Below are 15,916 nucleotides of genomic sequence, written 5' to 3'. Positions count from 1 at the left end.
CACCAACATGTTTCCCACAACAGGAAGGCAAGAATTAAAAAAAGGTTAATGTAACTACAGTTGTCAGTCATGGAAATGAGATGGTCCACCTCACTTAAGTATTTACAGTATCTTGATCAGCTGGTAATGAGTCAGGTAAATGTGTCTGTAATCCTGCAAACCACAATTCCATTGTTGTTTCATTCCACAAGATAACTGGAAAGAATTCAACGGAACTGTTGGGTAGTGTGCTGGGTTTGGCAACTACTTTTCATGACCGGCCAACCCTCAACTGCGAGTTTTGGCAAAGCAGCAACATGGGCTTAGTCTGGTAAAAAAACAGTATTCAGTGTGCCAAAGCATACCCGTACAGAATATCCTTGTCACCGTTGGCCAGTTATGATTATGGGCGCAATTTCCAGTGCAGGTGTTTGTAAAACTCACCTTTTTTTAAATCCAAGGTCACCGCAAAAGTCTGCCTGAATGTTTTAGAGGACTTCATGAATCCTTCTACTGAGGATGTCTATGGAGATGCAGATTTCATCAAACGGAATGAAAATGTTTGGGATGAAAACCTCAGTCGGAATAAACAGACAGAGTCCAAGTGGGATTTTATTCAGTTTCAAAGGGTTGGAATATTACTGATGCCAAACTGCTCAGATGTAAATTTTTGCTGTTTGCAATAGAGGTGGTAAAAGCTGTATTTGGATGCTTCGTCTTAATGTAAATGCACGGTAACGTCATAGTTTTTGCATGGTGACTCCCGATGGAACTTGTGAGACACTTTGTTTTTACCTACTTATATTATCAAGCCTTTTTTTTCTTTTTTTTTTTTAATGAAAACAATCTCAGCTATTCTGCTGAATAGACAACAGACCCCCATCTTGGTAAATTTATTCCTGATGAGAACAGATCCAGCAATAGGGTATTTGTATCCGTCCAGACTTTTATACGCTTTCAAACTTTTCCGTGTAAATCTCGACGACTTACTCACCAGATCCATGTGTACATCCAGTTGTCCAAGACAAGCGGAAGCGAATTAACAGTCCAATTTCTTATCGGCGAAAACATCAACTTCGGCATGAAATACGGGTCCTCTATGCCGAGTTTATCAAATTTTTCCACGCACCTTAATTTATTTTCACCTTCTAAATGTCTAACGGTATCTGACAAGACTCTGAGCGTCGTGCTATAAGACATATGTTGTCTCCAACTGACTTAGCATTGAACATTGATTTGCTAGACCGGCAATATGGCGAGGTAAACAAAAGTCACTTGATTTTATGACACAGGTACAGGAGCTCCATAGCTACTGCCACTTAGGTTATGTCAAATAGACTTAACTTTCCAATGTTTGTATTAGTTGGGGACAAACGTGCATAACTCTGAGTATAGTGCTGATGTTTTAAACTCCATCATCAAGGTGGACTGAATTGTTTAGCTCCTCAACTAGTTAGCTCATTAGCTCGCGGAATGGCTTGTTCGGTCACAAGCTTGCTCGGAGGCAGGCTAGTGAACACAACAAATGGTTTATCTTTCCCTGAAGTGTCTTTGTTGTGTGAATCTACACTCGTCAGATTGAGGAAGGCTGTGGATATTGGACAGTCAACACCAGTCTGCTGGCATTCAATGGAAAAACTTGATTGTGAGCGGAATGCTCAGATGGATTAAATGATCGTTCATTCCAACCAACGAAATTTACACATGGAAATAGTGTGTAAAGACGGTGAACTCTACACCATAAAACATGCGCATCCATTTTCATACCATGTGCATGAATTAGCTTTTAACCTTTTACATTCTTCCTCCTATAGGTCTAAGCAATGCTTATAATACTAAGCAGTGATGCGGATTAGCCAAGGATGTGAAGAGATGGGCACGATTGCTGGGTGCACCCAGATCCTTTTAGGTTCTGGATGCATTTCATTGCCATTTCCAAAATATACGCCATTCCACTTTTCCAGTCATAGTAGTATGCTTCGGTGTGCTTCGAAAAGTTGGTTCTGGGCACATTGTTGTTGACTGAATATTTTTCATGTTCTTCGTACTACTCTTGACTTTAATTATACACTCTCTTGAGGGTATGCTCTGATCTCAAACCAGAAAACTGGGACCAGCCCAAATTAAGTCTTCAAGAATACAGTTTTTCCAGAAAATTTTCACATGACAGTAATACTGTATGTCTTCAAACGATGTATTTCAGGTTCAGGATTGATCCACAAGTGAGGCATGAAGTAAATCAGTAAGCTCCACTTTGTCTTTTGGAGGTTTTACAGGAACATCTTGCAGGTCACTTAGCCATCAGCTTTAGCATTTGCACTGTAACATGAACTGAATCTTGAGACAATGTTTAGAGATGCACACCAAACGTGATGAGATATTGTCTATAAGGCATCCATTGTCACTACTTCTGTCTTGTCTCTGTGGCTTTAGAGTAAGAACTGTGTGGGGATCTATCCTTTTTCTAATAGGTCCATCGTGAAAAGAGGTATTGTTTTCTTGATGCCAAGCAGAATGAAAAGATGAGCAGACTTGCAGGCACGACAAAGCAGGAGGGGGTGTTTGGACAGCCTGTTTAAATCCACTTGTACCAGTAGCCAAAGCTGTAAACAGGGCATTGTTTGTAGACAGGATGTGCTGTCTCATTTAGTGTTTTAGTAATTTCTTAACGCTCACCTCATCAGTTTTGTGGTGACAGCGAGACAAAGCTCTCTAAGTACTTTTTACTTCGAGTTCTTTGTTTTTCGCTGTGATGTATAATGTTACAGACTTCAAAATGTAAATGCCTAACGAAACAACAAAAAAAAAACTGCGTTCACTTTTTGTTCTGTGTAGTGTTCACATTGAAGTGAACCAAGCTACAATGTCAAGTGTGCACTCGATTTTGTTTGAACCAATCCCGGCCATTGTAGACACAAAATTATGCAATTGTCCATCCAAGAAGTATTCTAATCGCAGTACTTGTGTTAAACACAGTTAACTAATTTCCTGCCTGCCCTAGTAGAGCATTTTTGGCTGATCTTTTAAGACTCATAGAATATCATTTTCTATGACAGTATAAGCACCAAACCTCCAAACAGAACAGGTTCCATAAAGTTTATTCAAATTTTTTTCTCTTCAGTAGTAATCATTTGTAGTTGTTGATTTCAACCCCCCTCAAAAAGTTTTCTGACTAAAAAGCAGAGAAAATATTTTGGTACAAACCAGTCACTTTGACACTGATACTTTTTGCTTCTGTGACACCTCAAATTATCAATTAACAAAAACAACAAGGACAGAACTTTTCATGACTAAATAATTTATATACAGACAGTTAAAAACAAAAAAACTCTCATGGCTCAAGTTGAATGTCTGTGGCTTTTTTATTTTTTTACATAGCTTTCCTCCTCCACACCATAAACTGCTTCATCTTTTCTCATGATCACACAATACACCTTTTACTACCCACTGTGACAGTTGCTCTGTTTATACCATACACATACATACCGGTACTCTGTGTCAAGTGCTTAGACTTCCAACTTGAAGCAATTTCTGTCCTACATAGTTAAAACGACAACCTGAAATTCAACTGAATCTTTGTTCTTATTCTTTTCCTTTCGGCTTGTCCCGTCAGGGGTCGCCACAGCGTGTCATCTTTTTCCATCTAAGCCTATCTCGTGCATCTTCCTCTCTAACACCCACTGTCCTCCTGTCTTCCCTCTCAACATTCATCATTCTTCTCTTTGGTCTTCCTCTCACTTTTTTGCCTTGCAGTTCCATCCTCAGCACCATTCTACCAATATACTCACTCTCTCGCCTCTGGGCATGTCCAAACCATCAAAGTCTGCTCTCTCAAACCTTGTCTCCAAAACATTCAACTTTGGCTATCCCTCTGATGAGCTCATTTCTAATCCTATCCTACCTGTTCACTCCAAGCGAGAACCGCAGCATCTTAATTTCTGCTACCTCCAATTCTACTTCCTGTTTTCTCTTCAGTGCCACAGTTTCTAATCCGTACATCACGGCCCGCCTCACCGCTCTTTTATAAACTTTGGCCTTCATCCAAGCAGAGACTCTTCTGTCACATAACACACCAGACAGCTTCAGCCAGCTGTTCCAACCTGCTTGGACCTGTTTCTTCACTTCCTTACCACACTCACCATTGCTCTGGATTGTTGACCCTAAATATTTGAAGTCGTCCACACTTGCTACGTCTTCTCCCTGTAGCCTCTCTCTTCCACCTCCATCCCTCTCATTCACACACATATTCTGATTTACTTCGGCTAATCTTCATTCTCTCATTTCCAGTGCATGTCTCCATCTTTCTAATTGTTCCTCCACCTGCTCCCTGCTTTCACTGCATATCACAATATCATCTGCAAACATCATGGTCCAAGGGGATTCCAGTCTAACCATCTGTCAGCCACCGAATCTTTATCTCCTACACGAAAAATGTGCTGATCTTAAATCCAAAGCGATTTGAGATCCATTTAGAGGGATCTGTTAGTTTACAAACCTGGAATTCACAAACAAGCTCAGCAAAGCTAACTTGCACACCTGTCCTATGTACTTGAATATTTTTGTCAGTCCCGGTAAACAGTTGATTTCACTTGATCAAGATAAATGTCCACAACAGTAAATGCGTTAGTGCTGTTCCTCAACAAATTCAGATTTAATCAAAGAACAAATGTCCCTTTTCGCTAACATGCTGAGTTGGCAAAATGACTTATTCACTGTTTAGTGCCTTTCCCTTTATAATGTATTTTATTGTATGTAGTTAAACTCTAACTTCTCTGAAATGTGTTGTCTTGCTAATAGCAGTAAGCACTTGTTTGTCTTATCCAAGGACATTCCTAAGCCGACTCAACCGGTGGGTAGCTGCTTGCAATATCCTAATTACGGAAATTTACTGAAGCTGACTGAAGGACCTAATATTCTGCGGAGACTCTCAGCTTTACCGTGTAGAGAGCAAGAGGACATCACCCTTGCTCTCCTGCTTCTTTTTTTCCTTTTTCATTCTTTCCTTTCTTCTTGTCATTTATCCATCCATATGTCGTAAATAGCTTTGTATTAAATAGCCCTTATAGACAAAATTGTTTCCTTAAAGTGGGGGTGACATCCCTATAAACATTCTAATATAGATATTGTAATGAGAAATACATAGAACAGTATTCACTTCAATGTCTATACGAAAAAAAAAAGTGAGCGGAGAGCGCGTCATCCATGCACAAAGTTGCGCAATTGAGTGTCCCTCGACATCCAAGTGGTCGCCATATTGGTCGTGTCATCTGTCCTTGACGTCATCGTCACTTCCGTCGTTGAAAATGCGCAGTGCCTGCTACTATGGAAGCCGAACAACAGAGATATTCGGATTTTTCCAACGCCCCTTCTGACACGGAAGCTCTTTTCGAAAAGGACAACACCACACAACCGAGTGAAGTTACCAGAGCAATATTACACTATTGTTTCAAGCCCTCAGGGCAATATTACACTATTTTTTCGAGCCATATTCAGATGATATGCCATCACGGCCAAACCGCATCCCATGCGATCCACTTCCGCGGCAGAGATGAGCCATCGCGGCTCATCGGAGCTGGCCGGTGTGGCTTATGACTGAGCCGAGCGGTGCTGCTTTGTGTTCACAGTCGAGCCGGCGCGCTTCATGCTCGCACGCGACTGAGTAATGCATTCTCGGCTGGGTTCTTCAGAGCCGCCCCCGTCGCAAAGCCCGACGCGCAGCCTTCGCGGAAGATGCGACCGCCAAACGCGGTGCCTGAGCTGGTGTGGCTGAGTTTCGGCCCGCCATGCTATATAAGGAGGGGGTGGAGCCGAGCTATGTTGCAGGCTGAGTGAGAGATTGTTGCCTGGGTGACGTGCACATCGACACATTTTATATGCGGATCTTTTGGTACGTTATGAGAGAGACAGATTACGTGGTGCGCCCCCAAACTATTTTTTTTTTTTTTTATTTTTTTTTTTAGTAGCTGTATACACACAAACCTGTGATTTGGAACCCGTGAAGCTCTCGTCCTCTGCACCCGTCTCTTTCAAACTTATGAAGGGTAATTCCATTCTCCCGAGTGTTCAAGCAATGTCCAGCAATGCAATGAACCGGCATTTTGGCTAACACGAAGGAACAACGAGCTACCTTCCCGGAGGTAAAACTAATGGAAACAAACGAGTCCACTAGGGGGCGCCTCTGTCCTGTATGTCACTTCCTGCTTCTTCTCGAAAACAAATCCCTCGAGAGGATTTTTATGGCAGGACTTACAAAAAGCTGTATACGTCAAAATCATGTTTTGTGGTGAAAAAAAACACCTGGGACCATATCTGCTGTGGGTTTTTCATTCATAATATACCAAAAATCATCCATTTTATGACACTTGAGCTTTAAGTAGTCTTGAGGAAAAGAGGAATTGACCAACTGTTTCTTAGACGGTACCTGGTCAGATGATCTTCTAAGCATGGCGAGCTACCGAGTGGGTGACACTGCCGGTTTCTCTTTGGTCTTGTTGTAAAGCTCAAGGATGTACTACACTGCTAGAAAATGAGGAAAGTACATCATCCTGTTCTTAACGCCGCAGTATTGTGTTCCACAGTCTTCATTTTGCTGCAGTACTCCATTCTTTCGAATGTGCATTCTTACCTTGCTTTATCCCTCGCAGTAAATTCACGGGACCATTAACTCTCCTCTGTTAGCCTTTCTGCTTCCAATTGTTGCATATAAAGAGGCGGGACTTTTGCAGTTTCCCGTAACAACAGTGGAAAACCAACTTACAGTAGTTTGCTTTTTTTTTTAGAAAAATTGTTAAGCCTGTTTGATTTTACAGTAGAATATTAAAATTATCTTTTGAAAGTCTCCCCTCTCTGGGCCCATTTAATGCCTGTAATTTAATTAATTATATTTTAAAACTTGGCACGGCGGGACAGGAATGACCTATTAGACTGTAGTGATAGAAGGTGTAACTAAAGAGATTCCGATTTGCGAACTATCTACAGAGATCGTGCACTTGACGTCACCGTTTTCACAGTGCCATATTGTCGGTCAAACAAAGCTGCTCCTCAGTGCGTGAGTCATTGAACCGGAGCAGATTTTTCACAATCCCCAAGACCTATTGTGCTGTTGGTTGTCACAATAGACGAGACAGTTCTTCAAGTACTGTAGATCATTCGTTAGAATATAAACTGAAAAGATCGATGGATTTTGGCAATTCAACGGGATGAATGATGCCCAATGAAATACACACTCCCATGTAGCAGTCATTTCATTTTAGGTAGGAGTTATTCTTCTCAATCTCAAGTTATCAACAAGTATTTATAATGCCAAATTGACTCATTTGAGAACAATGCGTACTTGAAAAATAAACTGTCTATCACAGAGATGTTTACAGAGGTTAATGTGTGCCAGCAATACATTTCCGTGTACGGAGGAGCTGTCTCGCTGTTCTAAATTATTTTTCATAGTTAATGAATGCAAGATTGATATTTGTATTGAAAAAAATCAGAGTGGGTCCATCATTATATGGGATTTATTCCCGATTGAGAACAGATCCAGCAACGAAGTATTTGTATGCATTCAGACTTTTCTATGCTTTCAAACTCTTCCGTGTAAATCTTGATGACTTACTCACCAGATCCATGTGTAGATCCAGTTGTCCAAGACAAGCGGAAGCGAATTAACAGTCCAATTTCTTATCAGCGAATACATCAATTTTGGCATTAAATATGGGTCCTCTATGCCAAGTGTCTCAATTTTCCACGTACCTTTGTTTATTATCACCTTCGAAATGTTTAACGGTATCGGACAAACCTCGGGTATTGTGCTATGACATATTTTTGTTTCGTCTCAACGGAATTAACTTTCAACAATGTTTTGTTTGAGTAGGAATATGGTGACGTAAACAAAAATCACGTGATTTCATGACTTAGGTGCACGAGGTCTATAAATGCAGCAGACCGGGGACATGGCTTTAGTCAGATATCCAAGGGGGGCGGGAGGGAGCGGTCAAGTGAGGCTACATTAAAATCTTGCTAGCTGTTTGAAAACTGCAGTCTACAGTTTTGATGCTTTCTTTTCAGATATTTAGCGGTTCCAAAATCAATGATGCTATATTATAATCACTCAAGCATGAATAATTTAGCACTAACTAACTGTCCAATCAGGCCCATACTACTAACCATGACTTGGAGGATACTCGACTAGTACACTGCTATGATGGATTAACCAGTATTGCCGTCCTCAATTTGCCATTTTTGCCTCAATAACTTTGCACTCGTACCATTTCTTAGGACAATGCAATCTTGACTTCTCACTTACTTCTGGCCATATTCTAGCTGTATTCACACTTACAAATTGTATGCATGTGATGAGTTTGGGCCTTGGAGTCATTTGTTGTTGAGGAGCCTTGCTCTCGACTCATTCTTTAAAATGAGTCACTGAGTAAACTGCGTCAGTCTTCGATGGCTTCGCCGGCCTGTCTCACAATCATCTCCCAACTCACACGTCCGTCTCTTCTGGCTTCTGAGTTCTCTGACTCAAATTGCAACATTACATTTTATATGCCTGTAATGTATAGCGGCAAAATTGCTGACCAACGCTCTTTGCCAATAACACTACCCATAAATTGCAAACCTTGTGGTTATTTGTTTCCACTCACTGAGCCTTGTTTTTGTTTGTTGAACAGTGTATTAATGTGAAACCAACTGTATGCGCGCAACCGCCAAGTAATCATCAAAGTTCATTTGAGGTGGTAGAGAAAATATGACTGTTCCTGAATAGGTCTTTACCCTGTTTTCATGATCCACCAGTTAATAACAAATCTAATTTATAAGCAACTTTTTGAGTTTGTTGCTCTATCTGGTAAGAGGCAGTGTTTGTCATGTTATGCTAGTGGTGCAAAATGAATGGAGGGGGGAATAAAGGACATGTATTTATAGTAAGCCACACGTGTCAAGTCCAAAAGAGCTGAGACTTCTGACCGCATAAGGGATGAGGAATATACTCTAGGTTCTCTCTTTGTAAAAGATGTCTTCAGAAAGTTTAATTGGCATAGTTTAATCCAAGTCTAAAGTCTCATTTCAATTCAGACTTGTCATCAAACCTGGAAACCATGGGGCAACCTCCCACTTGAGATTTTTGTCGTAGAAAATAATGGAAACACCTTTTAACTCTTGGCATTTTTAAAATATTTTTCAAATTCTTAACTTTCTAAGTGTAAAAGTAATGAAACTGTTAATTTTAATGGTGAATTGATTAGTTTTATTTTTTTTAATGGGTAAAGATACTTTAACCAATGGGAGGGGGTGTTGAAAATTCATTGACCCTGGAGTCTTTTGAATGTCAGCGTTGCATATCATAATGGTGTATTAAATTAGCTTAGGGTTGCATTATGGCAATATTACACATACTGTACTGTTGTAAAATTAGGTTCTGCTTAACAGTAAACAGAATGAACTTTAGATTTAGATGTGGAAAAAATCCCACATTTTGGACATTCTGGCTTTTTTTTTCCACAATTTATCAATGTTAGTAAATAATCATATCAACCCTACTTTGAACTTAGATCATGCACAAGGGCTCTGAAATTTTTGTGGTTTTAGACACATTGAATATTTTTTTTCATACTTCTTAATTTCCAAGTATTCACATTTTCCAGCTATGTTCACTTGGTACCAAGAAACATCACAGACATGCCATGTATAATTAAAAAAAAAAAAAAAAGTGAAACCGTGTCACAGTTCCTAGATTCTAGCTCTAATAACGGGAAAATGGAAATCAGTTGTGTTGCTTTAAGAGGCTTTGTGTTTTTTCAGGAAGAAAAGTCCTGGAGCACATTTTCTGAGGCCCCGAGTGGATCTCAGTTACTTCATATTCAAACAATGACGTGTTTTAATTGTAATGATATGGAAAAGAACCAGTATTACATGCATTCACACAATGTGTTGGATAGAAGTCTTTAATTTTGCCTAGAGAGGGGAAAAAATACCCATATGCTATTTTTATTCCACCTAGTCCACAATTCTAATTTTGGGAGTCATTCAGAGGTTATGCAAAGCTGCTTTGTCAGCTACAATTTTTATTTATTTTATTTTTGTTTTTTTCTTTTTTTATGTGTTTATTCCTCCCTGTGTTTCAGGGAAAAGAGATTCCACGTGGGGTAAAACAATCCCAGAGCAAGGTGTTATCATAACCATATGTCACAATGGCTCTGGTTTTTCAGTTGAATAATTTTATATATTTATTTGGCCCAAAATTAGCTACAACAAAACTCATTAAATAACATTCATTATCCTGGTGTTGCGTGTTTGAATTTTAGGGACTTCCAGTGAGGACTGACATTTTTTTAATGTAATGACAGGTCGTTAGTCACTGAAAAGCCAGGGATGTAACTCAAACAAAGCAGCGGGGCTTGATTTGATACCCAAGTAGCAGAGTAAGAGGAGTAATGCTTGCCAACTCAGAGAATGGGATTGTGGATGAGTTCTAAAATCCTAATGTGATGTATTGTATAGGTTTAAAGTTTGTTCTATCATCTTCGGTTCCCACATGGTTAAACTGTGGTGCCTTGAGATGCAAATAACCTGACTTGTGATTTTTTTTTTTTTTTTTTTTTTTGAGATACATGCATAGTTTTTTTTCTTTTTTTGTACTTTATAGTTTACCAGCATTTGATGAAAAAAATCTTCTGACTGCATCAGTTCTTTCTTAGCATATTTCTTTTGTCTTTTTCCTTTCAATATCCACTAACTTCTTTAAGACATACAATTCAGAAAAAAAGTATTTGAACACCTTGCTATATTGCAAGTTCTCCCACAATCATGGAGGGGTCTGAAATTTTCATTGTAGTTGCATGTCCACTGTGAAATAATCTAAAAAGAAAAATCCAGAAATCACTTTTTTTTTGGGTGGGGGGGTTTGGTTTTTTTTTTTTTTTTTTTTTGGTTTAATGATTTATTTGTGATACAGCTGCAAATAAGTATTTGAACCTGTCTGATATAGAGATCTGTTTGGAGGAGTGGGCCAAAATCCCTCCTGCAGTGTGTGCAAACCTGGTGAACAACTACAGGAAATGTTTGACTTCTGTAACTGCAAACAAAGAAGTCTGTTCCAAATATTAACATTGGTATTCTCAGGTGTTCAAATACTTATTTGCAGCTTTGTCACACAAATTAAATCGTTAAAAAAATCATACATTGTAATTTCTGGATTTTTCTTTTTAGATTCTCCCTCTCACAGTAGACATGCACCTACAATGAAAATTTCAGACCCCTCCATGAGTTCTAAGTGGGAGAAGTTGCAATATAGCAGGGTGTTCAAATACTTTTCTTCACTGTATGTTCATGTTTTCTCCTTTTGCCTCCTGCAGAAAATTTCAATACCACGGTCAGGAAATTCCAATGAACTCCACGCATTTACTTTCTACCTGTCTAACGTGGGCAGAGACAACCCGCAGGGCAGCTTCGACTGCATCCAGCAGTACATCACCAGGTGAGGTCCCACTCTCATAGGCTTGCCCGGCAACTTCACTACATTCTCACAGAAGCTCCCATGTCAATCACACATTTGGCATATCACCTGAGGAATGATAAGTAATGAGTGTGAATCAGTTTTACCTGATGCCATGCAAGTGAATAGAACAGCAGTTGGAAAGGAGAGGCTCTGAGCAAGACAATCATTTGTCAAGCTAGTGGAACCAATACTAGGAGACATGTATTAGACTTGAGCTACTGTTTATACAGTAGGTCTTCTTACCATTTGTGAGACATAATTCATCACGCGTTGGGTTGTTCACCCACAAACACAGAAGGTGAGCGCGATATAGAGCATTGTGACACAGGTTAGTTTAACCCAACTGATGTTTGACGATGACCCGGCCAGTGCTGAGAAGCTATTTTAGAACTTGTGCCAACCAGGGGTATCCAACCAGTCAAGGTTAACACATTCATACAGTGCTTATAAAAAGTGTACACTAGTCTGTTAAAATGCCACGATTTTTCAAAAAGTCAAAGACAAATAATTTTTACCCATTTTCCACCTAAATGTTATCTTGATCTATAACTTGTGCAATTCAGTTGAAAGGGGAAAAAAAGTTTGAGAGTTGAAATAAAAATAAACTGAGGTCATTTGGTTGCCCATGTGTTCAACATTTTCACACATGGAATGTCGAGATTTCAAATGTGTTTTTGAAAAATGGGACCTGGCTTAGATGTTATTCTTTTGAAGAAAAGGCTCTGTCTTGCCATCCTACCCTTTAACCCAGTGGCTCCCAAACTTTTTTTTGCAGTGCCCCCCTTTTTTGCTGATGAAATGTTAAGTGATCTCACACACACACACAAACACAACCCCCCCCCCCACCCCCTTTCCAAACATTCCTTGGGAATCAACACAAACATGAACAGCTAGATGTATCTTAATAATAAAGTGTTCATGGTAGCGCCCTCCCATCGTAACGCTGTGCGGACCCCAAAACCACTGCTTTAGCTAAACTGATGTTTTGTCATATGGCTTAAATGGCCAGTACTTGCCAGAAATTTCTGCAGCTCCATCAATATTGTTTTTCATCTTTTGGCAGTCTGCCTGGCCAGATTTGTCTATTCATTAATTTGGGATGGATGTCTAATTCTTGTTAATCCTACTGTTGTGCCCCGCTTATCCGCACAAGGGTCGCACTGGAGCCTATCCCAGCTGTCAACGGCCAGGAGGCGGGGTACACCCTGAACTGGTTGCCAGCCAATTGCAAGGCACATGGAGACAAACAGCCGCACTCAACATCACAGCTAGGGGCAATTTAGAGTGTCCAATTAATGTTGCATATTTTTGGGATGTGGGAGGAAACCGGAGTACCTGGAGGAAATCCACGCAAGCACGGGGAGAACATGCAAACTCCACACAGGCGGGTCCAGGATTGAACCTGGGACCTCAAAACTGTGAGGCCAATGCTTTACCATCTTATCCACCGTGCCACCTGCTTGGTCTCTAATGCATTGAAATTCTTTTGTGGCGTTCTCTCAAGTGGTGCCACAAGACCGGAGTTTCCCTCTGATACTGTTGAAGCTCTGTGGACCATGAATTGTACAAAAATATTAGAATAGGACCTCAAATTTATTTTGGTTACTCTGAAGCACTTTAGGCTTACGGCCATGCCACCCTAATCTCGTCAGATCTCGGAAGCTAAGCGGGTTCGGCCCTGGTTCGTACTTGGATGGGAGGCCGCATGGGAATACCATGTGCTGTAAGCTTCTCTGCCCGGCTAAATGCAGAGGGGTTGCGTCAGGAAGGGCTTCCGGCGTAAAACTGTGCCAAACAAATATGCGTTCATCTAAGATGACACGCTGTGGCGTCTCCTAACGGGACAAGTCGAAAGGAAAAGAAGAAGACTCAGAAGCACTTTTAATGGTGTGTGGGTGCTAACGGCCATTTAAAATGAGTTTGAATGTGTTAGGTTTGTTCTTAACACTGGCACAACTTCAGTCAAAACGGTGTGTACACTTCTGCAGTATTATTTTTGTCTTGTTTTTATGCTATTTGTACAGGTTGTAGTTTTATATTAATCATGGAAAAATGATTATCACTATTTTTGTCAATCACAAAAAAATTAACAGGGGTGTGTGGACCTTTTCATCGCTACTGTACATCTGCGCCATGGCCAGCACAAGCCATTGCAAGGTTCTTATGCAAATATGGGAAACTTGCAAAAGTAGGCGATTTTTAATTTCATCAGTTGCCATTCATGCAAAAGTATGGAAACTATTGTATAGATTGTTCATATTTCCAAGATGGTTACAACAGCTCTATTTTTTTTTTCTAACCAAGAAAATCTATACATTAGGTGCTTAGAAGTGCAGCTATAATTTTAGTGAGAGGGCACAGTATCTATACTATAGTGGTGTTGAATATTTGATTTTGAATTGGCTGAAATATCGGATGTATGGAATTTTGAAATCTCAAATGTTTGTGCAGCCTGTGTTAAGAGCAAGAGAGACCATTTTTTTTTGTTTTTTAATGACCTATTGCATTACCAGCTCCATGTTGTCAAGGATCCTTCACACTCGCTGCACCAAAGCACGTTGGCGCACTGATTTGCTGTGCTACTTTGCAAAAGAAAAAAAAAAAAATTGCTGACTGAATCAAATGACAACTGAAGCCAAAACTTGCTCTCGTCTCAGTGTCAAAAGTCTGTGGCCAAGTAAGCGGGTCAGGTGGAGTTCATCCACATCGCCGCCTGGATCCTTATCAACGCTCAGAGCGTCAATGTGAAACTGTAAAATGACAGGCCTCGGCCTCCTGCTACCGCAGTATCTCATTTACTGTCAAAATGGATGCATGAAGCCGGTCAGACAGACAGGCATTTGGTGTGTTGGTGTGGAGAAACCCAAAGACTTATGATAATTGGGAAAATTAATGCTTGCACCCAAAGGAGGTTAAAAATAAAACTGATCTTTGGTTACAATATAAAACTTTAAATGTTTTGTCTGTAATAACATGCCACACTTTTTTTCTCCCTATTGAATATTTGACTCACCCCACCCTGTTCTTCCTCTCTCACGGTCTCTCCTCTTTGTTTTGGCAGCGAGGGTAGCATTCAGCTGGATTGTTTGGGCGCCATCCAAGACAAAATTACTGTATGTGCCACAGACGAGTCTTACCAGAAGGCCAGAGAAAGCATGGCTCAGGTCGAGGAGGAGACGCGCAGCAGGGGTGCGATTGTCATCAAGCCTGGCGGCAGATTCGTTGGTGAGCGGCGCGTGCCTTGAGAAAAAAAAATGCCAGGAAAACAAAACTCATTAAAAAAAATTGAAAATATCTGGATGCATATAAGGAATTAAGACACAACTTGGGAGGTTGCAGTGTGCACCATTTTATTGCCTTACACCGTCTACAATGGAGTTTGAGATTATTATTTTTTTTTTAAACCACCACTACAGTGTATGAAACACTGGACACAATTTTGTCTGCAACATATCCATATTTTATGTTCATAACGTATCTGCTGATTAGCGTTCTGAAGCTATAAAGCGGTTTTGAAAAGTCAAGATTTCAATAACCGCTACAACTGTTCGTTATGGGTAATGAGCTTTTTGAAGGGAGGAGTCCTGGAGTATGATTGATTTGGGCTCTTGCAAAAGTTAGACTGTCACAAACTAAACAAGCAGGCTCTTCGAAATTCATTAGGAGAGCTGAACTGCTTAATGAGCAGTTTTTGCCTACACCAACGCAGGCACGTCCTCGAAGGTCTCTCGCATGCAGAGTGACACGGTCTGCTCAGGTGGAAAAACTACAACCCTTCATTGCGTTTTCAGGTTGTACATACGGTATACTTTACTTTATTGAACTACCAAAACATGGTGCAATTGTCAAACAAGTGGATTGCCACAAAGAAGAGGAAAGTGGTGACAAAGAAGCGGAAATATTTTGAAAGGTTTTTTGGCAAGGAATGATCACATTAACTCTGAATTGTGGCGACAGACTCCACTGTTTGCTTTCTTGCCACAGGTGCATCTGAATTTTAATCCACTCATGAAAGATTCTTGTCGTTGCCGAACCCCCAATGCTACGCGACAGTTTAGTTGTCTTAGGCTGTTTCTGTGTGTGCGGCGGGGCTAATGTGGGCTGGGCATGATACAAGAGTTTGATCATTTCAAGGATTTGCTGTGAAAAAGGAACTCCAATGGCCAATTCATCGCTCGTTGCACCTGTAGGTTTATTTCTAATTACAATTGGTGGTCCTGATCAAATGTGCATGCAAATATTGTATATGATCCACAAAGTGCAGTTTACCCTTGTTTGATCTGTCTCAATAGTCTTACTAAGGCTGCAACACAAGGATATTTCACATCATCCTCAAAATAAAATAAAAAAAAAAAAAATCTGGATTTAACAGTTTTGACCTTATTGTGTCCAGAGTACACCAGATATCGCTGCATATAACATCACACACACAAATATTGTGTTCTGCCG

General features: G+C 40.3%; 1 protein-coding gene across 1 annotated transcript in view; it reads left to right on the top strand.

Annotated features, from left to right (window-relative positions):
- The window catches only part of ell (elongation factor RNA polymerase II), a 41,978-nt gene that overhangs the window by 13,673 nt on the left and 12,389 nt on the right, over window positions 1-15,916 (top strand). The window contains exons 3-4 of the mRNA XM_061824152.1: window positions 11,325-11,446; window positions 14,529-14,692. Coding sequence (XP_061680136.1) covers window positions 11,325-11,446; window positions 14,529-14,692 — 286 coding nt within the window. The remainder of the gene's footprint in view (window positions 1-11,324; window positions 11,447-14,528; window positions 14,693-15,916) is intronic.

The sequence above is a fragment of the Syngnathoides biaculeatus genome, chromosome 7 (assembly GCF_019802595.1).
Source record: "Syngnathoides biaculeatus isolate LvHL_M chromosome 7, ASM1980259v1, whole genome shotgun sequence".
NCBI classification, from domain to species: Eukaryota; Metazoa; Chordata; class Actinopteri; order Syngnathiformes; family Syngnathidae; genus Syngnathoides; species Syngnathoides biaculeatus.
The sequence above is the reverse complement of the archived record's forward strand: the minus strand, read 5'-3'. Positions and strand labels throughout refer to the sequence as shown.